Raw genomic sequence first — 21,833 nt, forward strand, 5'->3', positions numbered from 1 at the left:
TGAGGGAGGGAAGCAGCAAGGGAGGTGCAGCAAGCCGCTCAGTGCGTCTCCCTCAGGTATGGAGGACACTGGCAGACTCGGGCCGTGAAGAAGAAGAATAAGGTATATCCGGAGGAAAGGACAACGGACGGAAGGGACGAGGATGTTCGAATCCGAATAGGAGAATCGAAGCAGGATCGTGTCGACCACAAGCAAGCGTCATCATGACAGCAGCCCCGCACTGAGGTGAGCCTCTGTTGGTCTCTCATGTGTCAGCCAGCATCCTCCGTGGTTGATGCTTCGTGATGTGTGGAGGATGAGGATGGGCATGATAAACAGGAAGTTTGCTATGGCGTGAAAGACTCCTTAGCGTTGTGTGTTGTCAGTTTTAGAGAAGATGATGAACCCATTCTTGGATTGTGAAGAAGGGAGGTGGGGGTCGCACTGAAAACGGGTGTGGGTGTGGGGGGTGTCTTGGCTAGTAATCCGTTTAGTAGCCTTTATGGGAGGTTAAAAGTCCTCCTGTGGGTGGACGTGTGGTGGTGTTCCAGTTGAGGGGGGGGGGGGGGGGGTACTCCAAAAGCGCGCACACACACTGTGGCTCCCATTCATCTTCTGCTGCACAGGCTGGATGTGTCAGCCATTCAGCAGCAGGCTCCATTCATGAAGTCCACTGTTGGCACAGAGCAGGCCTGCAACGCCACCACACTGGAAGGCCTTGCTTTCAGCCTGCTATTGACTTTCTCTCTGCTTGTCACACCACAGTCTCTTTAATAATAATAATAATTACTAGGTATAGACGCAGTACATACTAGTAAAACTGCAGTACGCTATCTTGCTGATGTGTTTTCTTTTTGCCCATGCTCTTCAGAAAACAGCCAATGGAAAGAAAATGGGCTGCACGGTGGATGAGTGGTTACCTCACAGCTAGGAGACCAGGGTTCAATTCCACCCTCGGACATCTCTGTGTGGAGTTTGCATGTTTTCCCTGTGCATGCGTGAGTTTTCTCTGGGTACTCCTGTTTCCTACCACATTCCAAAAACATGCTAGGTTAATTAGCGACTCCAAATTGTCCATAGGTATGAATGTGAGTGTGAATGGTTGTTTGTCTATATGTACCCTGTGATTGGCTGGCCACCAGTCCAGGGTGTACCTCGCCTCTTGTCTGAAGACAGCTGGGATAGGCTCCAGCAACCCTCATGAAGAAAAGCGGGAGGAAATGGCTGAATGAATGAATGAATGGAAAGAAAATGTAACTTTCTTGAAGGTGACTAGTCACATGATTCCAGGATTCATAGGGTTTGTTATCCGGCAAGTTAGCTTCCTAGCTGGGTACATGTTAGCTGAGCATGACTGACTTTTCACATATTTGGGTCTCCTGAGTAGGGGTGTGTATTGGCAAGAATCTGGCGATACGATACAGCTCACAATACGATACATCACGATACTGTTAACAAGGCGATATTTTTTTTTCCTTGTAGTTAAAGATTATTTCCTGGAAAAACTGAATTACACCAGCAATATGCACTTACTAAACACATTTTTATTCCATTAGAACAGTATGTTATGCTGTATCACAAACTTTCCTCTGTAAAAACTTAAAGTGTAGCATTTGGATAAATAGCTTTAACATCCAGCTTTAAATTTACAAAAAAAAAACAACAAAAAAACAAATAAGTTAAATTATATCTCAAGATCCTGCTCAAATGTTCACATTCTATTAGCTGTGAAAAAATGCAGAGTATACAGTCCCTGACTTATCCACCATCAGAACAGTATTTTTGTGCAACAAAGTAACTAACATCAGTAAAAAGGTCCTTTTAGGATTCTTGAAATAACCATTATTTAACAAAATAGTGATATCAATTTGAAAAACAAAATACCTGCAATATCACAGTACTACTTTTGTAGTATACAAAAGGATCTTTGCATTGCTTGATAGCGGCAGGTCCTCATGGTGTCTCGCTAAGTGGACTCACAGATTTGCCGTGTTTGCCAAATACTTCCCGTGTCTGCACTTAAAAATAAATAAATAATAAATACCATATAAAGTCTATGATAAATGCCTAAAAATACCGGTATCATACTTTTTAATATCAATGCAGTATCGTAGAGCGAAGTATTGCGATATATTGCCGAAACGATATTTTCTTACACCCCTACTCCTGAGTGCTAATGTAAAATTAAAGTATCAATGTCCAGCTTTGATTGACACGATCGGAGTTTGGGCTCATCATCATGTTGGAAGACTGCACTTCCGGCTTGACAATACAGTACATGTTAAAATTCAGGTTTCCCCTCAATTAACCGCAGTGCAGGCAGCACTCGTGCAGGCCCAGACCATGATGCTACTCACATGCGTTGCTAGCTATGTATCTCGTATCATGAGATCAAAATATAATCTTGCATTAATGAGTAAATAAATTAATCACAATTTTGCCTAGTTAGCTTTAGTTAGCTAAAGTTAGCTTTAGCCATGCGCTGCTTGGTCCATCATGAAAAGACACTAACTTTAGATCTCTCATATGTGATTTGTATTAGCTACAGTTCTCCTTCTAGGCAATGTAGCTTTGCTACTGATCCAGATTCCCTTAGGTCTGGTTCCGGTTTTCCTTGTCTTTCGCCTCCAAACAGACAGGAACCTCTTCTTCTCTGTGAATTGCTTTCAACGCACAGAAAAAATGGTGTGGGGATTAATAAATAGCAAAAGAAATGCTGCTTTTTAATACAGTTGAAAAGCCAACAGGAAATGCTGCAAATGTTTTATAGACGGTACGAATTGGAGGTGAGAAAATACATGTCATAAATGGCAATTTAGAGTGAAAGCTTGCATTGTTATGACATACGTATTATTATGCTATGTTATCATAATATTAGTGCTGACAATAATATTCCTTCGAAAAAGCACCTGCTTTGTTTTGGGACTCAGTTAGATGAAAAAAAGTCGTACTTTTCTTAGCTTTTCCCTTCGTGAATTTTGCATACAGTTGTGATTCGATGCAGGTGAAGCCCCCGAGTCCCTCTGTGTCATGCCTGTACTGTATTTTTTTTTTGGTGGGGGGGGGGGTGTCTGTGGTCATCTGTAAAATTAGTTAGACCTGGTGGGTGTCAGAGCGACAGGAAATGGAAGTCAGCGTTGGAATGTGTGTCTCCCACACGCTGCAGCGTCCTTTTATCGCTGGCTGCCATATGGACATTGCTGCCTGCGATGGAGGACATGCTAATTTGAGATTTGTGCGATGACGGGGGGGGGGGGGCTGAAGAAGGAAAGACACGCATGCAATACATGGTGAGGACACTCATCTTCAGTTTGTAAACAAACAACATGGCCGACGTGGATCAACATTATGGGAGACTTTTTTTTTTCCTCCCGCTGCTGCCGCTGGTCCCGTGGAGGTTATTGGCAGTCAGGTCAAAGGTCAGAGCCCGGCTCGAAGACTAAAGGGAGGTCACCAACGGGGGTTATTACAGGTGACCCCTGTACTTCTGCTTCTTGTCCAACAATTCTAACTGAGTATGACTCAGTTAGCATTAGCGTTCAGTTAGCGTTCAGGCAGCTGTTTTTGTGATGTCCTGAAGTGTCCTCACTCCACATGCAACCCCGGTCTTATTTACATCTTATATAAGACACCATCATTAATGAATTCATAGTGATGGTGCATGCGTGCGTGCCTCCATGTCCTGTACTCAGTGTGCTGCTAGCTCTCTCTCTCTCTCTGTGTGTGTGTGTGTGTGTGTGTGTGTGTGTGTGGGGTGCAGGCTAATCTTACAAAACATGGCCGAAAATTCAAAAATTCCCTGGGGTGAGCACACGACATGACCAATCATGCTCATTTGCCAATCACTGCGGGCACGCTGCTGGCAGTGTGGGATTTTTCTTTTGGATGCAAAACATGTGAAACTGCACTGCACTCGACAGACATCCCATAATAAACATCATCTGTTTATTTTTTACGGAGGGGAAATATACAGTATATTGAATATCACACAAATAAGTGAATAATCTGTAGTGGGAAAGTGTATAACAGAATAAAAATACTCCAACATACTACAGTATATGTACACGTTTGCCTGCCTTGGAGGCGATTCGTAACGTATATTTTTTAATAATTATTATATATTATATATTATTATTATAATTCGATGTCTTCTTTGTCATATTGTACTGAGTAGCCATAACAGCTTGGTTCACTATTGGCAAAAGCAGATACTACAAGGTACTACAAGGTACTATAGTACATAAGTTCAAAGCATGCCGACTCTATACCATACCGTATGTATGTAGCTTGTATTATTATATTATTATTATTATTATACTATATATATTCCACTATACTCGAGGTTCTCAGTTATTTTCTGTTATAATTCCGCCATAATTTTTGATGGATTTGAAATACTGGTAAGCTGGTAATATGTATTTATGTGTACAAACCACTGTAGGAGTTGTTAACAGAAGAGATTTTATGACTCCTCCCCTATTTCCCCACCGGACACTTTGATATTGTATATCTTTCTGTTATGATTATCAACATTATGTGGTTATGTGGTTTTTTTTTGCTCTATTATTCCCATCTTGCTGTTTTTCTTTTGGGGAAAAATGTATTTCTACCAGAGCCTTTTCCATTGCTGCCCCCACTCTCCGGAATTTTTTGCCACCGACCTTCCCACCTTCAAAAAACAACTCAAAACCCACCTGTTTAAATCCGTTTTTAATGTTTAACTTTTTGTAACTGTCTAACTGTGCCCTGCTTTTAGCCTTGTTTTTAGCCCTGAATGAATGAATGTATGGATGTTATATTTTAAAGTCTACTACTCTTTTTTTTTATTTATTATTATTATTATTTTACTTAACTCTACAAGAGAGGAGAAATATGATACTTAATCTTAAACTTGCTGATATAGTTAATCTTCAAACAGCTAAAATAAGGCATAAGGCTAAAAATAACCAATTACCTAAAAATGTCATCCAGTACAGTACTCTACAAAAGAGGAGAAATATGATCTGAGGGAAGAACTACATTTGAAACACTTCTATGCTAGGACTACGTTAAAAAGCCATAGCATTTCAGTATGTGGAATCAAACTATGGAATGGATTGAGTAAGGAACTCAAACAATGCACAACGATGAGCCAATTCAAGAAACAATACAAGCAGTTGATGTTTGCTAAATACAAGGATGAAGAGTCTTGAACCAGTCATGATGTGCTATATATATCACTATATTGACACTTACTATGGTACCCATTGTGTCATTGGATGGTCATATCACCTCGTACTTTGGTACGTGACAAAAAATTAAAACAAAAAAAATAAATAATTAAAAAAATAATAAAAAATAAATCAATTAATAAAAAATAATAAATATTTAATATAATAACATATAATAAATTTAATAATTTTAATAATTTAATACAAAAATACTAAATTTTAAATTATATCAGGAAAGCAGGAAGTGAACAAATGTAACAGTTACTGATTGTAAAAGTACCAGATGGAGGGGTAGGATTTAATAAGCTTTGCTTCTTCCTACTCCTTTTGGACATGTGGAACTGTGAACTGATTTTGTGATGCATTCAATTGTAATCTGATGCATGTTCAAATGAAATAAAACCATTACCATTACTTTATTTTTCTTCACTGTAGAGCGTCTTTGAGTACTCTGAAAAGCGCTATACAAATAAAATATATTATTATTATTACCATACCAATAACAAAAACAAGGCACGGGTCACAAAAGGCCCCTGGGTCGCCCTGCTTTTATAGCCCAGGGTTGAGCGTGTGCTTTGGTCGTCATCAAACAACGGTAATTAAAGAGAGAAGGTTGTTAATGTAGCTGGTAATGATAGTTTTTATTGCAAATGTTGATCGGAAATCGGAAAACGAGGCATACGCTGAGTTACACAGGAATTAATGTCGACCTCGGGGGGGGGGGGGGTAAGCCTTTGTAGCTTAGTATAAAACTACGTACATGTTGACAGGTCTGCATTAATACCATCACCCCCAGTGTTTGATTAGCACTGTATTACTGTATAATGCCGTTATTGTGATGAGTGTAAAACTGCGTATCCATGCATGAAGCTCCTCTGTTGTTCTCTGTGATAATCCACAATAACACAATGTTCATCAAGCATATGTCCTTCCTGGAGGGCTGCCGGAGATACAAGAGGAGGAATTGTGCAATGTGAGGCTGCAGTTTATACAGCATTGTTTCTTTTTTTCCCTCTGCTCCCTGATCACTGACGGATAGCTTAGCACTGCGGGAAGGCGGAGGAGGTGCAGGAGGCACAGTAGTGCTAGATCTTAACATAAGATAGGAGATGAGATAGTGGAAGGAGGCCAGGAAGGCTCAGTGGCTGCGAGCCCCGCTCCCCCTTTGGTCCTCCTCTGTTCCCACCTCCACACTTGATTGTTTTAGCAGCTGCAGCCAAAACATGCAACCCTTCCTTCCCCGCCGTCCTCCACCGTCCTCCACCGTCCTCCACCGTCCTCCACCGTCCTTCTTTCATTCATGGATGCTTCTCTTGCTGTCAGTCATAAGTCTGCTGAGGTTGAGGAAAAAGACAGCTTCCCCGTGCCGTCCACTTCCTCCAGTCCGGTCCCACGGTTTGAGTTTCATGCTGACTCGGTGAGTGTGTGTATTTGTGTAATAATGTGTGTGTGTGTGGTCATTACACATCCTAATTTGAGAAGCGAATCTCGGCGTACGTGTTTGTTGTTTTGCTGAATGAGTGGAAAGTTGCCCCAGCGCTGGTTTTTAAATAGCTGAATGACTATCGACTGCCTCATAGCTGCCAGCTACACGTGCTTACACACACACACACGCGCGCGCATACGCACACACACACACTGAAAGGATGGATGATGTGATGGATGCATGAACACAGATAGCAGCTTAAAGTGGATTGATTCGTTTATCACCGCTTCCATGTCAAGCCTCTTTTATGAGAGACTGATAAGTAAGTAACGGCTAAATGAATACACAATAAGACATTCAGACCGTAGATAAGAACCTCTTGGGTCAGGTGTGGAGATTTTTTTCATTGTTTGAAAGGTTTGAATATATCTATGTCTTTCATTCATTCCTTCATTTTCTACCGCTTTTTCCTCACAAGGGTCGCGGGGGTGCTGGAGCCTATCCCAGCTGTCTTCGGGCGTGAGGCGGGGTACACCCTGGACTGGGCGCCAGCCAATCACAGGGCACATATAGACAAACAACCATTCACACTCACATTCATACCTATGGACAATTTGGAGTCGCCAATTAACCTAGCATGTTTTTGGAATGTGGGAGGAAACCAGAGTACCCGGAGAAAACCCACGCATGCACAGAGAGAACATGCAAACTCCACACAGAAATGGCTGAGAGTGGAATTGAACTCGGGTCTCCTAGCTGCGAGGCCTGTGCGCCAACCACTAGACCACCATGCAGCCCTGCACATATTTATTCATTCATTTTCTACCACTTATCCTCACGAGGGTCGCGGGGAAGCTAACTTGCCGGATAACAAACCCTATGAATCCTGGAATCATGTGACTAGTTACCTTCAAGAAAGTTACATTTTCTTTCCATTCATTCATTCATTTTCTACTGCTTTTCCTCACAAGGGTCGCGGGGGGGTTGCTGGAGCCTATCCCAGCTGTCTTCGGGCAAGAGGCGGGGTACACCCTGGACTGGTGGCCAGCCAATCACAGGGCACATATAGACAAACAACCATTCACACTCACATTCATACCTATGGACAATTTGGAGTCGCTAATTAACCTAGCATGTTTTTGGAATGTGGGAGAAAACCCACGCATGCACGGGGAGAACATGCAAACTCCACACAGAGATGGCCCGAGGGTGGAATTGAACCCAGGTCTCCTAGCTGTGAGGTCTGCACGTCTTCATAATCAAATATAGAGGAAATTAATCAACACTTAAAAGTCAATAATTTACAAAATCTTTGAGAAGTTATCATATATTTTGTACCATAAGGCCAAGGCGCATGCTAAAGGTGCATGCTAAAACATGCTAAAGGTGCATGCTAAAACACACATGAGTAACTCCTATGTAACAGTACACTCACCATATAGTCCTCATCTTCTGTATCTGAATTGAACAAGTGGACAATTTCGCCATCAAACATGCCGGGTTCCCTCTCATCATTGTCAAAGTCGGCAATGATGCCGACGGTTAAAACAAGATACCTTAGCATCCCGAGCATCCACAATCCATTCACATATACTGACGCTGCCTCCGTGTTGGCCGTCTTCGGACTCACTTTAACTACTACACCCTGTCAGCACAAAATAACACCTTAAAGAGGCACAAGACAGTCGAAAGTGATCATTTTAACGATAAGTGATGAGGTCGATCCACAATTGATTTTTTTAAAGCTAACAACCGTAGTCGTATATCTGCAGACTACTCATAAGTACAAATTTCAAGCAGGAATGAATGGACACAAAATGTCCAAAAATGCCCATGTGGGTGGGTGTGGGGGGTAATATAAAGTACCGCCCATGACCTTTGAGTTTTGGCTTCCCGTGTGTTTGAGTTTGATACCCTTGATTTAATCATTTCAATTGTAAAAAAAAAAATGTAAAAAAAAAATCAATAAATATGAAGTGAACATGTTTAGGCCACAAACTTGTTAAGACTTAATCAACAGCGCCCCTGCTGGCTGCAGCTAAGTAGTGCACTTTATTTTGTCTCTATTGCCAAAAACATGCTAGGTTAATTAACGACTCCAAATTGTCCATAGGTATGAATGTGAGTGTGAATGGTTGTTTGTCTATATGTGTGTCAGGTTCAAACTCCTGTGACACTTGTAAAAACACTTAAATACAGAAATACAGAAGAGACAGACAACAATATTCAAAGTTTCTCGCAGCGAGGAGAGTGAAACAACATACCCAGTGACATGCCGCTCCACTCTGAGTATGCCATTCATGCACCTCTCTTTTTATTTTCTTTAGGAGGTCCCTAAAGCAACTCTAAGGGGAGGGGGAAGCAAGCAGTTGCACAAGTTGTACTTGTTTATGTGTGTGTGTGTGTATGTGAGAATAATTACTTTTTGTGCATGTGTTCTTATCTCGGCGCATTTTGCATGATGAAACTTCTTCAAGGTTGCTGCTGGCATTTCCAGGCACCTGCAAGATTAGTGGTGTTGGGAGTAGCTGGTCAGCGCCTGGGAATGCTGCTTCAAAACAAAACATTTTATTCTAACAATGTGCCCTGTGATTGGCTGGCCACCAGTCCAGGGTGTACCCCGCCTCTCACCCGAAGACAGCTGGGATAGGCTCCAGCAACCCCCCCGCGACCCTTGTGAGGATAAGCAGTAGAAAATGAATGAATGAATGGAAAGAAAATGTAACTTTCTTGAAGGTAACTAATCACATGATTCCAGGATTCATAGGGTTTGTTATCCGGCAAGTTAGCTTCCCCGCGACCCTCGTGAGGATAAGCGGTAGAAAATGAATGAATAAATATGTGCAGGGCTGCACGGTGATGGAGTGGTTGGTGCACAGGCCTCACAGCTAGGAGACCCGAGTTCAATTCCACTCTCAGCCATTTCTGTGTGGAGTTTGCATGTTCTCCCCGTGCATGCGTGGGTTTTCTCCGGGTACTCCGGTTTCCTCCCACATTCCAAAAACATGCTAGGTTAATTGGCGACTCCAAATTGTCCATAGGTATGAATGTGAGTGTGAATGGTTGTTTGTCTATATGTGCCCTGTGATTGGCTGGCCACCAGTCCAGGGTGTACCCCGCCTCTCGCCCGAAGACAACTGGGATAGGCTCCAGCACCCCCCGCGACCCTTGTGAGGAAAAGCGGTAGAAAATGAATGAATGAATGGAAAGAAAATGTAACTTTCTTGAAGGTAACTAGTCACATGATTCCAGGATTCATAGGGTTTGTTATCTGGCAAGTTAGCTTCCCCGCGAAGCTGTAGAAAATGAATGAATAAATATGTCCTGGGTGCACGGTGACTGAGTGGTTGACGCACAGGCCTCACAGCTAGGAGACCCGAGTTCAATTCCACTCTCAGCCATTTCTGTGTGCAGTTTGCATGTTCTCCCCGTGCATGCGTGGGTTTTCTCCGGGTACTCCGGTTTCCTCCCACATTCCAAAAACATGCTAGGTTAATTGGCGACTCCAAATTGTCCATAGGTATGAATGTGAGTGTGAATGGTTGTTTGTCTATATGTGCCCTGTGATTGGTTGGCCACCAGTCCAAAGTGAAGACAGCTGGGATAGGCTCCAGCACCTGTGAGGATAGAATATGAATGAATGAATGAATATTTATATTGGCTCACTTAGTATTCGACCATAGGGTTTAACTATGGAGGCTTTTAGAGGACAAACCATTGTGTTGAGTGAACTCTGAGCGAGCTCTGTCATTAAAGCCTTCACCACGTGTGGAATTTTTGTCATCCTGTGTGTGTGTGTGTGTGTCGCCCAGCCTGCCCACTTCCTCCTTCATATCCTTTTAAGCTCACGCTTCACAGAAACAAATAATGAAATCATCATGTGTGTTCTAGCACATGTTCCCCTTCCTGGGAGTCTTTCGTTGTCAGTAAGTTCCTTTACAGATATTTTATTGTCGTCATCTATGGATGCAGTGCAGCGTCATACGCGTGGAGCGGGAATGCCAGGATGAGGGGAGAGGCTAGGCTCTGCAAACGTGCTCATGACTTGGCAAAAAAAAACCAACAGTGAGTGAGATAGATGGTCACCGTCTGCCTCCAAGTGCTCTGATACACAACACACGAGCAGATCGTTCCCGATAATCTCATTGCTTGTCAGAAAACTTGAGCTGGGGAAGCTCACAGCCGTGCCAGACACGGGCGATTTCCTTTTTTTGATCCCTGTTTCCTCTTCTTTGAACCCTGGATTTTGGTGTTATTAAACCGCAATAGCGGTACAATAACAGGAAATACATTATGGAAGGAATGCTATGCAGGGAAGGGTGAATTTTGACTTTATATGAAATCGGACATTTGTTGAAGTGTGATTTCCTACTGACACATGTAGAAGAATGATAGTTGAAACCAAACATCTTTTAGTTACTATTATGGGTGTCCAATATTGGCTTTTTTGCCAATGTCGATATTGTCAATATACTCTTAATTTCCCATACCGATATCGACTGATACCGATCCTGATATATGTAACTACTTCCTGTGCTGGAATGAACACATACGTCTGGATATTCATGATTGGGGGGAAAAACCTGATACCGATATTGTATTATCATGCTGCTATCCGGCCGATAATTATCGGTAACAATAATTATCCCAAGTTACTGTATTTTCCGGAATATAAGTCGCACTTTTTTTTCATCGGTTGGCTGTTCCTGCGACTTATACTCCAGAGCGACTTATAAATGAAAAAACTGTTGTTTTGTTACATAAACACTGGACACCTTTTGTGTTCATATTAATTTTTTGTGTAGCTGAATAACCATTGTGTTAGCATATCTTATTGTTCTCTATTATTTTATTGGTAGAACTTGCCTTCCAAGATGTGCTATATATATCACTATATTGACAGTTACTATGGTACCGGTTATGTCATTGGATGGTCATATCACCTCATACTTTGGTACGTGACAAAAATAAAATAAAAATATAGTAAAAAAAAAAAAAACTATATTAGGAAAGCAGGAAGTGAACAAATGTAACAGTTACTGATTGTAAAAGTACCAGATTGGAGGGGTAGGATTTAATAAGCTTTGCTTCTTCCTACTCCTTTTGGACATGTGGAACTGTGAACTGATTATGTGATGCATTCAATTGTAATCTGATGCATGTTCAAATGAAATTAAACCATTACTATTACCATAAGATGATGTAATGTCTGTTTTGGTCAAGTATAGTTACTAAAAAAATTACCCGAAAAATTGCGACTTATACTCCAGTGTGACTTATGTATGTTTTTTTTCTACCTAATGATGCATTTTTGGCCTTGTGCGACTTATAGTCCAGAAAATACAGTACTATACCATCACAAGCAGTTTTCATTTGTTTTGGGTTTGGGTTGTTTGTTTGTTTTTTTTAAATGAGAATCTGTACTTCAACATTGTTCAACAAGAGACCAGTAAAAGGCCAAAACCGGCATCTCTTTCTTCAGTTTTGATGAAGTTATTTCATTTTCCATCTGGGCGTGGTTACGAAAGGTAGCTCTAGAAAGATGAACCCTGGTGCATAAAAGGGAACAACATTCCATACCGATGTTCAAGCTGTACACTGACTACTCTAAACCGGAATGTACGGAGTTATTATGTGTAAAAACTGATGACGTCAACATCATGTTCTTACCTTCCTCTCCAGCCTGTCCTCGGTGGGTTGGCATGGCCCAGTGATGAACGGAGCGGTGGTGCCTGGTAGCCCGGAGCTCTCCTCCTCGTGCCCGCTACCTGACTGGCGAGAGTTCTGCGAACTCCACGCTCGAGCCTCGGCCGCTGACTTCGCTCACAAGTTCCAACGCTTCCTGACGGAAAACCCATGCTACGACTCACCCGGTGCTGATGCCAGCTTCTCGCAACACTTTGCCCAACATTTCCTCGAGTGCTTCTCGGCTGCTCTGACGCAAGCACGGGAGAACCAAGCATCGTTGGCGGGTGAGGACGGACCAAACGTAGCGCCCAAGTACAGCATTGTTCCTTTCCTGGGGATACAGGGCTGCCCCTTGTCCTACAGTCACGACCTCTACCAGAGACGCAAGGACGCTGGGGCTTCCAGCGAATCCCTGGACAGCATGGACAGCGGAGGGGGCGGGATAGAAGGTGGAGGCAGCGCCACTCCCCGCGTTCAGGGAACTCAACCCACCCACAAGGTGTCCGCTTTGGGTCAATCCCGAAGTTCCGAGGATGTGTCTGTGAGCCATCCCAAAGCTCGCTTCAAGAAGGGCTTCTCCTTAAGAAACATGAGCCTTTGCGTGGTCGATGGAGTGAAGGAGATGTGGCATCGTCGCGCTTCCCCAGAACCGGATGGTCCCTCTTCTGCTAGAAAACCAAACGGAAGTGTTGGAGGCGGGAGCGGCGGAGGAGAGGCGGCGACGGCGGCGGCAGGGGAGAGGTGGTCCCAAAAGCTGAGACTACCCAGAGGCTCACAGGGCCACAAGGCCGAGATGCTGGAGATCCAGAGGGAAGGAGCACTGAGGTACATGGTGGCTGATGACACCAACTGCATGGGTGCTGCACAGTGGCAGAAGTGCCGTCTGCTGTTGAGGAAGACCAAGAGGGATGAAGGAGCTGAGCGGTTCTTACTGGAGTTCTACGTACCACCCAAGGTATACAGTCATAAAGTCATTGCCCAATCACGTTTTATTATCATTTCCTACATTACAACAGGCAAAATTGATTAGCTTGTGCGCTAAATAGGAGAGCAAAATTATAATTTATTCTGTAGGTGGCAGCAAAAACGGGTTATACATAATAATTCATTAATTCATTTTCTACCGTTTTTTCCTCACGAGGGTCGCAGGGGGTGCTGGAGCCTATCCCAGCTGTCTTCGGGCGAGACGACTGGTGGCCAGCCAGTCACAGGACACATATAGACAAACAACCATTCACACTCACATTCATACCTATGGACAATTTGGAGTCGCCAATTAACCTAGCATGTTTTTGGAATGTGGGAGGAAACCGGAGTACCCGGAGAAAACCCACGCATGCACGGGGAGAACATGCAAAATCCACACGAGATGGCCGAGACTGGGATTGAACCCTGGTCTCCTAGCTGTGAGGTCTGCGCGCTAACCACTAGATCCCCATGCAGCCTAAACATAACAATATTGAGTAAAAAAATATGGAAATATAAACTATTCCAATATATTCTAATATAAAATATTAGACACCAATGAATTACCTAGTATTAGCTAGCTTATTAGTGCAACCAACATTTTAAAGCGCATGCAGAGGTAGATAAACCTCATGGTACCTCAAATGTAGCTTCTGTCATCTTGTGTTTTCAAAAAAAAAGCATGTGTAGGTTGCCTACAGCCGCATCTGTGACAGTTTTTTGACCCAATGCTAATTTAAGACCCTGGCAGTTATTTTTTTTTTGTAGACACACCTGGCAGTTATCAAAGACTTAAAGGAAAACAACGCTTTTTGGAGGTATTTTGCCCATCATGAACACATATTTATTTCCCTTTTCGGTGCATTCTAACAAGAGAAAACAAGTTAGTATGAGCTAGCTAGCTTATTGGGACCAAGAAAAAAAATGAAAGAAAAGGGCAGTAATGTCCCATTTACGTAATTGACTTGTATATAAACCAAACTACTATAGCGATATTTTTATTGTAGCAGCTAACATGAAAAACTATATTCATCTCGTGGAGTAACAACGTTTTCGTTTTAATTAGAACACATATTTCTTTACCTTTTCTGTGCATTATAACGAGAGAAAACAAGTTAAGATAAGCTTGCTAACAACGCACATCATTGGGACATACATTCGTCGGCTATCCATGCTTGGTCATGCATTACCAAAACCTATGTCCTAAGCGCACTGATTTAACCCAGGAGCTTACGCTACTTCTGTCAACAACAGCAGCATGAAAAAAAAAGACGTCCGCGTCTTCCAGCACAAGACTTCCGCGGTAAAAAACATGTTGAGCCTCGATCGCAAAATTGTTCGTTTGTTCCGTCTGTTCTCAATTTCGCGATCAAGACTCAACATGATGCTTGTTTGTTTTTTACCGCGGAAGTCTTGTGCTGGAAGACACGGCCATCTTGTTTTTATGCTGCTGCTGTTGTTGACGGAAATAGTGTAAGCTCCTGGGCTAAATCAGTGCGCTTTGGAAATAGGTTTTGGTAATGCATGACCAAGCATGGATATCCAACGTATGTACATCCCAATGATGTGCGTTGTTAGCAAGCTTATATTAACTTGTTTTCTCTTGTTATAATGCACAGAAAAGGTAAATAAATATGTGTTCTAATTAAACCGAAAACAAAGCATTTATCCCGCCACTTTGATGGCTCTTGTATATTTTGAAATTGATTAAAATATCCTTAAACCTTTCTTTTGAACTTAGCACTCACTAATGATTAGCCATAAAGATTCATTGATTGAAGTCCCCCATCATGTTTTGTGTTTTCCCACGCACACACACACACACACATATGTTGCTAGTGGCTGTACAGCTGAGTGTGTATAAATGGGCCTTTGAAGGTGGCAGGTGGGAATGTGTGGGGGGTGTGTGGAAGCACAGGTGGAGTTATGTAGGAGTCGGATTAGAGCGTGGGAAGGACCTCGAGGAGTGTGTTTGAGGTCTGAAGGTGGATGTGGGGAAGTTGTCCCATTGACCTCGGAGAGCACATTGCAGAGTTTCTAAATCAATCAGTTCCTCATCTTGGGCAAGTGTCCAGGGTGTTGTTAGAGGAACCAAAATAGCTCTGTGAGTCACACGGGGAACATGAACTCGACTAATTGTTCCTCGGCAGTTTCACACTTGTGTTCTATTCGTGTTTAGGAAAGCACATCTAAGAATTAGAGGTCTTTTAGAGCAGAACTTCTCACTGCTGTCCCGTTCTTACAAATCATAACAGTGCTGAGTCAGCAGGGTTGGATGATTAAACTGACCACTACAGTCTCCTTCCTGGCTCCATCGGTCTGCTGCATGATGACACAGCAGATGCCCACTGGTGTCCACCCACTCTGTGCTTTATAAGGGGAAATGGCAACTCTCTGACCTACACAGAAACTTTACAATGATTATATTTACAATATCTGACAAATATAAGTATACCCGTTATATTACAGCACACGTTTTATTATGTCTTCTCATGGGACATAAACTTGTACTTGGCTATAGTACTATACACTGAAAATGTGTCAACACAGAGCCGTTATTGCCGAAATAGGTGGCAACACAAAGTGTGAATATTTAGTGCAGGGGTGTCCAATGTGCGGTCCGGGGGCCATTTGTGACCCACGTTCAAAAAATCTAACAAGAAAGGTAAAGGGCCGCATGGTGGCCGAGTGGTTAGCCTCTTGTCTGAAGACAGCTGGGATAGGCTCCAGCATACCCACGACCCTAGTGAGGATAAGCGGCATTGTAAACAGATGGATGGATGGAGGAAAGTTTAAAAAAAAAGCATATATATGAGAAAAAGTAATATTATGAGAATAATGGAATATTATTAGGAGAAATTACATCATATTAGTGGCTAATTGTTAAAATGTTAAAGACAAAATATGCTATTTTTTAAGCCATAATATCAGGAAAATCAAATATAACAACAGCTAAGGTTGTACTTTTTTTTACTAATGTTACTGTAATTTTATTTGAGTAAAATCCAAATATTAATAAGAAAAAGTTGTAATCTAATGAGAAAAAATAATATTATGAGAATAATATAATATTATTAGGAGAAATTGCTAATTGCTAAAATGTTAAAGACAAAATATGCTATTTTTTTCGAAGTCACAATATCAAGAAAAACAAACACAACAGCTGAGGTTGTACATTTTTTTAAAATAGTTTTTATATATAGTAATTTTACAGAAGTAAAATTTAAATATTAAAAGAAAAAAGTTGTATAATAATTGAGACAAAAAGACGCAATTCTGCAAGAATAAAGTCATTATTTTATGAGGAAAAACTTAGTATAAAGTTGAAATATTAAAGAAAAAAAAAGCCATAATATTGTGAGTACAAATAAAACAAGATGAAGTTGGAATTTGGACGAAATTAGGTTGGGAGTCCTAAAAAAGTCCTAATATTCCGAGAAGAAGATTTACAGAGATCATTTAAGAAGAAAGTTGACATATTTTGTTTATGGTTAAAAAAAAACAGCAAAAATGTTGGGGAGAAACGAGCAAAGACTATATATATACAGTGAAGAAAATAAGTATTTGAACACCCTGCTATTTTGCTATTTCTCCCACTTAGAAATCATGGAGGGGTCTGAAATTTTCATCGTAGGTGCATGTCCACTGTGAGAGAGATAAACTAAAAAGAAAAATCCAGAAATCACAATGCATGATTTTTTTAACAATTTATTTGTGTGATACAGCTGCTAATAAGTATTTGAACACCTGAGAAAATGAATGTTAATATTTGGTACAGTAGCCTTTGTTTGCTATTACAGAGGTCAAACGTTTCCTGTAGTTTTTCACCAGGTTTGCACACACTGCAGGAGGGATCTTGGCCCACTCCTCCACACAGATCTTCTCTAGATCAGTCAGGTTTCTGGGCTGTCGCTGAGAAACACGGAGTTTGAGCTCCCTCCAAAGATTTTCGATTGGGTTCAGGTCTGGAGACTGGCTGGGCCATGCTAGAACCTTGATATGCTTCTTACGGAGCCACTCCTTGGTTTTCCTGGCTGTGTGCTTCGGGTCGTTGTCGTGTTGGAAGACCCAGCCACGACCCATCTTCAATGCTCTGACAGAGGGAAGGAGGTTGTTCCCCAAAATCTCACAATACACGGCCCCAGTCATCCTCTCTTTAATGCAGTGCACTCGTCCTGTCCCATGTGCAGAAAAACACCCCCAAAGCATGATGCTACCACCCCCATGCTTCACAGTAGGGATGGTGTTCTTCGGATTGTACTCTTCATTCTTCTTCCTCCAAACACGCTTATTGGAATTATGACCAAAAAGTTCTATTTTGGTCTCATCTGACCATAAAACTTTCTCCCATGACTCCTCTGTATCATCCAAATGGTCATATGCAAACTTAAGACGGGCCTTGACATGTGCTGGTTTAAGCAGGGGAACCTTTCGTGCCATGCATGATTTCACATCATGACGTCTTAGTGTATTACCTACAGTAACCTTGGAAACGGTGGTCCCAGCTCTTTTCAGGTCATTGACCAAGTCCTGTCGTGTAGTTCTGGGCTGATTCCTCACCTTTCTTAGAATCATTGAGACCCCACGAGGTGATATCTTGCATGGGGCTCCACTCCGATTGAGATTGACCGTCATGTTTAGCTTCTTCCATTTTCTAATGATAGCTCCAACAGTGGACCTTTTTTCACCAAGCTGCTTGGTAATTGCTCCGTAGCCCTTTCCAGCCTTGTGGAGGTGTACAATTTTGTCTCTGGTGTCTTTGGACAGCTCTTTGGTCTTCGCCATGTTACAAGTTAAAGTCTTACTGATTGTATGGGGTGGACAGGTGTCTTTATGCAGCTAACGACCTCAAACAGGTGCATCTGATTCAGGATGATACATGGAGTGCAGGTGGACTTCTAATGGGCAGACTAACAGGTCTTTCAGGGTCAGAATTCTAGATGATACACAGGTGTTCAAATACTTATTTGCAGCTGTATCACACAAATAAATTGTTAAAAAATCATGCATTGTGATTTCTGGATTTTTCTTTTTAGTTTATCTCTCTCACAGTGGACATGCACCTACGATGAAAATTTCAGACCCCTCCATGATTTCTAAGTGGGAGAAATAGCAAAATAGCAGGGTGTTCAAATACTTATTTTCTTCACTGTATATATATATATATATATATATATATATATATATATATATATATATATATATATATATATATATATATATATATATATATATATATATATATATACGTATAATAGGCTCTTTTTTAGGGTACCCATGTTAGGGTACCTACAGTTGTACTTCCCAACCCATGAAATCATCATATAGTTTTATTTTAGATGTGATATGGTTTGCACGAATATCAGTGGCTTCGCTGTCACAGACATGCGTACATTGTCTCCGCCCACTGCAGGCTTACCGGAAGCACTGCCTCTCTGAAGTGTTTTCTTGACATGTGATCCTCAGACAGGAATTGTGGGTGTGGGCGGCGGCCAGGATCAAGATGCAGTTACTCCAGACAGATCAGCTGATAAGCCCCAGCCAGACCATCAGTCTCCTGACACACACACACACACACACACACACACACACACGGAACTAAACGTCTCAAACACACCCTTGGATCTGCCCAGATTATCCTTGGCGGAGGGCAAACGGAGGCCAAACGGGGGCCACTGTGATCACGTCTTGTAAACGCTTCCTGTTGTACGTTGGCAGCAATAATTGGTCAAGTTGTGCGCAACTTTTTCTCATGTCAGACGGGAGAGTGGGAGTGGGGGTGGGGGTGTGGCTCGGTGCTACATGTCTCATTTGGACCTTTAATTATCATGCAAAGGGGGACAATTTTGAGGGTTTCCTGCCATATAAGCAGAAACAGGTTGTCTAATGGTTGTTTAAAAGCCCAGTTTAGCACTCTAAGTATGGTGTTTTATTGTCAAATCGTAGTCTTGTCATCCTGGACCGTTTGTAATTGCACATTTAAAGTCGTCTTTTTTGGGGGGCGTAGCACAGAATTAGTGTTTTTTTTTCCTGTGTAGAAACTATTATGATATTTTCATGTTCCACTGGGATATAAAAAGCAACATGTAGTCACCTAGTAACCTAAAAATGACATCCTATGATCCTTTTAATATAATACCATATATAAGACCCTCAAACAATGCACAACGATGAGCCAATTCAAGAAACAATACAAGCAGTTGATGTTTGCTAAATACAAGGATGAAGAGTCTTGAACCAGTCATGATGTGCTATATATATCACTATATTGACACTTACTATGGTACACATTATGTCATTGGATGGTCATATCACCTCGTACTTCGGTACGGGACAAAAAATTAAAATAAAAAAAAAATCTTAAACTATATTAGGAAAGCAGGAAGTGAACAAATGTAACAGTTACTGATTGTAAAAGTACCAGATGGAGGGGTAGGATTTAATAAGCTTTGCTTCTTCCTACTCCTTTTGGACATGTGGAACTGTGAACTGATTATGTGATGCATTCAATTGTAATCTGATGCATGTTCAAATGAAATTTGAAACCATTACCATTACTTCAACACTAATTATTACTTCTTGATAAAACCTTTTAGCATGATGCTGTGCTACACCACTGCAAGCTACAACCACAACAAAAGGATATCTGTTAAATTAATACCTCCCTGGCATGCATTTGCCTGTGATATATAATATAATATAAATCGCATGCATCACTCTAAAGACAGTAGAAACTTACAATAGGAAATAATACCGCGTTAAAAATACAACAACAAAAAACAGTGGCTGTAGGCAACCTCCTGATGTAGGTTGTTTTTTGACATATTCAGCTTCATCTACCTCTGCACACGCTTTAAAATTCTACTTACGCTTCTCAGCTGTTGACGTACTATGCTATTAATACTGGCTGAGCATTTTGCTCCTTTCTACTATTCCAACATTGGTTCTGTTGCTGCTCTATTGTGCAATATTGTCACTAAATGAACATGTGGTCAAAAAGTGCTATGTTTTACTTCACCACTCAGAACCACCATAAAAAAAATAACATTATTTTGTAAATATTATTATTTTGTGTGGAAACCCAACTGAAATTGAAGATATATATTTTTTATGCATTCATCCATTCATTTTCTACCGCTTATCCTCACGAGGGTCGCAAGGGTGCTGGAGCCTATCCCAGCTGTTTTCGGGCGAGAGAGGCGACGTACACCCTGGACTGGTGGCCAGCCAATCACAGGCACATATAGACAAACAACCATTCACACTCACATTCATACCTATGGACAATTTGGAGTCAAGCATGTTTTTGGAATGTGGGAGGAAAACCCACGCATGCACAGGGAGAACATGCAAACTGCACACAGAGATGGCCATGGGTGGAATTGAACTCAGGTCTCCTAGCAGTGAGGCCTGCGTGCTAACCACTCGAACACTGTGCAGCCTATATATTTTAATTTGAAAAAAAAGTAAATAAACATGAATGAAATGATTATTACATGTATACATAATAACGTGCAATTCTCTTTTTCATATTCAGTCGTCCAAAGCGAAAGTGAGCATCCCCTTGACAGCCATCGTGGAGGTGAGGACCACCATGCCTCTTGAGATGCCCGACAAAGACAACACTTTTGTTCTCAAGGTAAGAAATGCTACTAAATCACCTTTTACTCGCTACTTATTCAAAATGATCTTGCAGGTTATGAATGTCGAATGTTTGGTTGATCCTGTAGGTGGAAAACGGGGGCGAATACATCCTGGAAACTATTGACTCGCTGCAGAAAAACTCATGGGTCGCTGACATCCAGGACTGCATAGACCCCGGGTAAACCACCAGATAAATATTTGCTGTTGAGGGAAGGAAGAAGCTGTTTGGGGGTGGTTGGACGGAGAGAGAGGGGGGGTAGCGAAGGGGAGGATGTGTAGAAGGGACGGGGGAGAAACACACACAGTCATTAATCATCCAATTAGGAGACGTTTTGACAGGCTTCTTGTACACAAACACACACCACTGACATTCCTCCTCACTGGTCAGCTCAGGATGTAAACAGTAAACCGTGTTCGGTGAATATATGCGTGTGTTCGCTTGACCCCTCCCCCCCTCCTCAACCCCTTGTCGACTTGTGTACAGCGACAGTGGTGATGACATCGAGCTGGCGTCGTGTCCTCACGGTCAGGCCTCCTCCAAAGACTGCAGCATGGTGGCCTCCTGCAGCTGTGAGCTGCTCTCCGAGGGTGAGCCCGGCGACGCCGTCATGTCCTTGACTGATCTGCTGATACATGAGATTGTGTTGTAATGGATGAAAACGCAACTTGTTTAGGTGTGTATCGAGCTCCGGAGAGGTTATGTCCTACAGCAGCCGAGCATTACAGTGCCCCCTCAGTGCGTTGCAGGGAACCCCCCTTCACTCAGCATCCGTCCCACATGCCTTTAGAGCGCTTCCTCCAGTCCCCGGAGGCCCAGGGCTCCAACCCTGCAGCAGGCAGTAACTTCTATACTTATCCTCGCTGCTTCTTCTTCTTCTTCTTCTCTCCAGAAGCTCCTAGCAGGACAATGTTATGGAGAC

At 42.1% G+C, this 21,833-nt stretch overlaps 1 protein-coding gene across 4 annotated transcripts in view; it reads left to right on the forward strand.

The window, feature by feature from the left end:
* Positions 1–21,833, forward strand: part of LOC131134524 (SH2B adapter protein 2) — a 27,366-nt gene continuing 5,533 nt past the window's right edge. Inside the window, exons 1-7 of one of the 4 annotated variants that reach the window (XM_058079914.1) lie at positions 1–225; positions 851–977; positions 12,298–13,258; positions 20,807–20,908; positions 21,000–21,091; positions 21,398–21,501; positions 21,588–21,752. In XM_058079914.1, coding sequence (XP_057935897.1) covers positions 12,329–13,258; positions 20,807–20,908; positions 21,000–21,091; positions 21,398–21,501; positions 21,588–21,752 — 1,393 coding nt within the window. In that variant the 5' untranslated portion in view covers positions 1–225; positions 851–977; positions 12,298–12,328. The other 3 variants (XM_058079913.1, XM_058079911.1, XM_058079912.1) reach the window with 3 other exon arrangements.

Source organism: Doryrhamphus excisus, chromosome 8 (genome assembly GCF_030265055.1).
Source record: "Doryrhamphus excisus isolate RoL2022-K1 chromosome 8, RoL_Dexc_1.0, whole genome shotgun sequence".
NCBI classification, from domain to species: Eukaryota; Metazoa; Chordata; class Actinopteri; order Syngnathiformes; family Syngnathidae; genus Doryrhamphus; species Doryrhamphus excisus.